The sequence below is a fragment of the Gekko japonicus genome, unplaced genomic scaffold (assembly GCF_001447785.1).
Source record: "Gekko japonicus isolate JY-2015 unplaced genomic scaffold, Gekko_japonicus_V1.1 scaffold404, whole genome shotgun sequence".
Classification (NCBI taxonomy): domain Eukaryota; kingdom Metazoa; phylum Chordata; class Lepidosauria; order Squamata; family Gekkonidae; genus Gekko; species Gekko japonicus.
Window position 1 is genome coordinate 239075 of NW_015174854.1, and position 5281 is coordinate 244355.

General features: G+C 40.9%; 1 protein-coding gene across 1 annotated transcript in view; it reads right to left on the minus strand.

Annotated features, from left to right (window-relative positions):
• Window positions 1-1714: 1714 nt before the first annotated feature.
• The window catches only part of DEGS1 (delta(4)-desaturase, sphingolipid 1), a 10137-nt gene continuing 6570 nt past the window's right edge, over window positions 1715-5281 (minus strand). Inside the window, exon 3 of the mRNA XM_015424586.1 lies at window positions 1715-2775. Within this exon, the coding sequence (XP_015280072.1) occupies window positions 2629-2775 (147 nt within the window). The 3' untranslated portion in view covers window positions 1715-2628. The remainder of the gene's footprint in view (window positions 2776-5281) is intronic.

Below are 5281 nucleotides of genomic sequence, written 5' to 3' on the forward strand. Positions count from 1 at the left end.
ACTTTTCTCCTTTTGGAAGGGAACAAGCAAGGCCAATGGAGAAGAGGAAGAAGAAATGCAGCAGTTGCTCCCTGTAGCCCTGCTGCTGGGAGGGGAAAGGCCTTTGTTTTTCTGCTCACCTTGTTCTTCCCCGCAACACCTCAAAACCCATCTGCAAGAGACAGACCTACTTTTGCATCCCAACCCAGTTTGAGAAGCACTTCATGAAGGCATCAGTTAAATTCAAATGTGAAAACTACTACTAACACAAAGGTAGTGCCTGTTAAAATAGCCCAAGAAATCAAAGTTAATTACTACATCTGAACTAGGATGCTAGTAATAGTGAGCAATATAATAGTGCAGAACTTGCCATTTAAGTATCTCTGAACGTCAGGAATAAAAATGATTGTTCTTTGCCACAAATAAGCTCTGGGGTTCACTGTTTCTTTTCCTACAAAAGTCTTCAAACTGGGTTCCTATAAGAGTTATTTCATAATCAGTTATTTTGAAAAAAGCTTTAACCTGGAAGATTTAATGTAGTCCTTTGTACTGCAGAAAAGGGGTTGGACTGATAGAATGTACATAGCTCTTTCACTGAAGCAAAGCTCTTTGCACCAGTTGAAGATTCACCACTGGTCAAATGGAACCCCCAGATCCAGTCCTGGGCTTTTAACACCCTCTACCCTGGTTTAAGACATTGCAGGTATAAGCCACAGACTTGGTTTAAACCTGGGGCCAAAGTCCAGAGAAATAAACCAGAGACTTGCCATCTATCGAAGGTGAGGCCCACCATTATTGAATTGTTTAAATATTTAACTTTGAACAGCACACTGCCCTTATCTAGATTCTATTTGAATCCCTCCAGTGTTTCGGCACTCAAGCTTAACATTTTAGCATGGAGCAGCTGTAGACAATAGGTCTTGGAAGACACAATTCTAAGTTTCAAGGTAAGATCTTCCAAGATAACTACTTCTTTGTCCATCATTCTCATCAAAGGAACCCTCTTGAGTTGTCCATCCCATCTCTACCACTTCACACAAGTGTGGGCAAGGCTGTTTGGTTCATCATACAAGCAACTGTTGCTCTTCAGCTTTACAATACTTGTTCTCAAATATGCACCTCTATCTTCTCATTAAACAAACTGAACTTCTTCAGGGTTCAGAGATCAGGCCCAGCAACCAGATCATCAGGTCTTATATCAGTAATTGCTCAAGAACAGATTTACATAGAGCTTAAGCAGCTAGGGGAGCTGCGGTGGCTCAAGTGGTTAAGATGCTGAACTGCAGGCTGCGGAAGGTCAGTAGTTCAGCAGTTCGAGACCCAGGTGATGGAGTGAGCTCCCATCTCTAGTTTCAGCTCCTGCCAACCTAGCAGTTCGAAAGCAAGAAATTGCAAGTAGATAAATAGGTACCACTTCAGTGGGAAGGTAACAGCATTCTGTGCGCCTCGGCGTTTAGTCATGCCGGCCACATGACCACGGAAACGTCTTCGGACAGCGCTGGCTCTTCAGGTTTGAAACTGAGATGAGCACCGCAACCCTAGAGTCAGATTCGACTGGCTTTCAAGCAAGGGAACCTTTACCTTTAAGCAGCTAGGAGATATTGCTATTAAACTAGTGACTCAGAAACCCCTTTTCAGCTTTCACCCACATTTCCAGTAAAAGCTTCCCACACATGTACTCACACTTGTTATAAATGAAGCTTTAAATAACCATCTTTATTGAAGTACATGACACGCTCTTCTTCAAGAAGTAGGTACTTGACATCCTCAGTGTTGATGCTTTACAGATCTGATGCCCATTATGTTATTTAACTATCTTACACCAACCAAGAAGGCATAACGCATTAGAACAATAGAACTGCATTCTACCACACAGCTCCTAAAACTCCAAGTCAAACAGCTGCTGAGCTGGCCTCACATTATGCAGCTGTAACAGTGATCTTTCATTAGGATTTATGAACATCCCCATCCAACAAAAAGTGAATATTTTCCTAGATTGTCATGTTGTTCAGGGTGCCAATTTGAATTTGGACCTAGAGATTCATACCAAACAGGCTGACAGATCCATGCTCTACAATTACAGAAATACTAGCATACTTCCAATGGTCATAGTTCCTTTTTTATAGAAGCAGTTGTAATGGAACTTTATTACTAATTATATTAGAACTTGGATTAACCAAACTGAGGAACCGCAGCCAAGCATTCTGTTTAACTACTTAAACAAATATTTGCCACTTAAAATTTTAATAGTTTAGAATGTTAAGCTCTGTTAGCAAAATGTTCTACTTTGTGGCCTATTAAAGGGTCCCCCTTAGTAAATATAACCCAAGAGGTACATATGCTTCCGATATGGTTACAGGTTTAAAGGAAAAAAAGAGAACTGCTACTAACACATTATGTAACATTAATACTAACATTATGCACAAAACACTGATATTTAAAGCTACATCAATTACACCAGTAGAGGCAGGACAATTGTAAGGAATGCTCTAGTTCTGGCAATAGTTTAATCCTTCAGAGTCTTTGTTCTAGAATGTAACCATATATTTTTTGGAAGTAAATCGAGATAACAACGAATACATCTTTATAGGATGATGCATTACTACTAAGGTCTATATTCATGGCGTTTATAAAGTTTTTTTAGCCAATTCAGTCCTCTTTCACTTCACCCTTTAAGTGCCTTTTCACACGTGAGTAGGGGCTGATAGTATCATCCATCACAAAATCATAAAGTACTTTTATCCAGGATTTATACTGTGGCAGGTTGTCATAGTATTCAGAGGCCATTTCCTTTAGCTGCAATAAAAGAAAAAGAATTATTCACTTCTAGTATACCCATACCAGGTTCCATGTTCAGGCTCCCTTCCACCTGTCCAATGTCCTTTACAGCAGGCTGCTTACCTGCTCTTTTTAAGGTCTCAGCCGTGGAAAGGGAAGAGGGTTTTGGGTCTACCCCTTATCCTATTAGTTTCCCCGGCCGGCTCCTTCTCTGCCTGGAGCCAAGACGGGTCTGGCCTCATTGGCCTCTTCCTGACTTTTAAAGGCCACTTAGTCAGGTCTACCCACAACTTTCTGGCTCGCACATGACACTGCCCCCCAAGAGCTAGAGACTTGATCTGTCAGTAGCTCCAGCCTCATACTTCCCCTACCCTGATACCTTCCTTCCCTGTTTTACCCCCATAATTGTCCTGATCCATTGTTCTGCTGAACCACATCTGTGTAGCTGGCCCCTGGATGAATAGCCAGTAGGGTTCCTAAAATGGCCAGAATATTCCCACCTAGCCAGCAACTGTCTGGGCTCCTAATGGCTCAGCTGTGCCCCTAGGCAGAGATAAAGTCCCCCCAACAACCAAATCATTTAAGCATAGTACATGGACTGAACAGCTGATTGTTTTAGCTTGTTTCTCATAAGTCCTTTAAATTCATGCTTCTAGATCAGTTGCTGTTTTTTAGCTTGTTCCTCATAAGTCCCTTAGATTCACACTACTACCATCAGTTGCAATTGATGGGGAGAAAGTTAAAACTTTCTCACTTGCTTTAGATTTCTCCCAGTCTGTTTTTTTCTTTTCTCCTTTCATTTTTTCTCTCTCCCCCCCCAGCCTTTAACTCTGCCTTCTTTATCCTACAACTGATTATTTCACCATCCCCACAGTATCTTCATGTTCTCCCCACATCCTACCCATGTTCAACAGGCCCTCTACCACCTTCCATATTCTCTACTTGGCCCCTCATACAGCCCCTCCCCATCACTCCTCCCCCTATATTCCCATTTTTATTCAAGGAGAAATATTATCTGCACACCTGTAGATTCTCTACCCTGGTATTCAGAACCATCTCTGTATCTAAGTCAACTATACAGATTTCATTAACCACACAGGGGACACTTCATTATTAGATATGATATACACGATCAGACATTATTTCGATTCCCAAAGCATCAAATATTTAACAAGAAGTTTCAGTAAGTTAATCAAGAGTCTCTTGCATAGATAAATAAACAGATAACTATGCCACCTGAAGCAGATAACTATGCCTTAGATTTCTCTAGTATATCCTATAAAGAAATATTGTGTTAGAGCTGCCAAGCAATACAGGCAGAGTACCCCTTCCAGAATGGTACTATGTTGTATTGGAATGCAGCATTAGCATCATGGTGGGAGGAACTGTAATAGACACACTCCAATACCCTTTCCTATGTGAGATACCCTCCATGGGTCCAAAAATGCAATTTGTCTCTGTGAATAAGGATACAAGAAAGCAGAGCCTGAGGGGCTACTAAAAATAATGATGGGCTATAAAGCACAGCCTGGGCAATGAGGAAGAGAAACACTGATACCATTTGAAGGTTTATGAACTTTACTGTGAGAAAGCAGACCAGATTATGAAGCAGCTGTTCTCCCAGCTTTGCTGGCCTTTAAAATGATAGCTACTTAATACAGCACAGCAAATTAGAAAGCCTCTAACTTCTTGCCTAGGTGACAAACTGTAAATCCAAACAACAAGGGGAAAATATTAGTGTCACAGGAGTTCCCAAATTTACAAATTCCACTAGTAGAAAACACCATCAAAGCTTGCCAAAACAACATATTAAACAATTATAGAGTTGGTGGTGTCACAACAACATTAATGGATACTGTAACTATAATAACCTATGATTCGCTTCTTACACTATGAACCTTGTGGTCTGTTGAAATTGCTGAAATCAGGTTCCACTCACACAGCCGGAAAACTGAAGAAGTCGAAGGAAACGCATCTTCCAAGTATCTAGAATGGGCGTCTTTGCAAAGGCTGTTTGGAAAATGTTATGACTATGTGGACTCCTCCTATTAAGTAACACTGACTACATGGACTTTATGTCTTATCTTCAAAGGAGGAAATATTGCATCTTATGCCTTATTATAGTTACAGTATGCGTTAATGTTGTTGTTGTGACACCACCAACTTTATAATTGTTTAATATATTGTTTTGGCAATTTTTGACGGCAAAATAGCAAGTCTGTATCTTTGTCAACAGAACTAGGGTAGCAAAATGTTAAGGAACACAAGGTGTCTTGAGCAAGCTACTTAACTCACCGGGTGACTTCAGGACAGCTCCTCTCTGCAACAGAATATAGTGACCTTACACGGCTGTCAAGAATTACCTCACCTCACAAGAAAAATGCAATACCATATTAGCCAGCCACTATATTGCCACTTTCATAAGTGACACAAGATGTCTCTTGCGACATGGCACTAGCAACAGGGTGCACAAAATGTGGCCATGTTGTGCAGCCCATCCTGATTCTCAGGCAGAAGTTCTTTC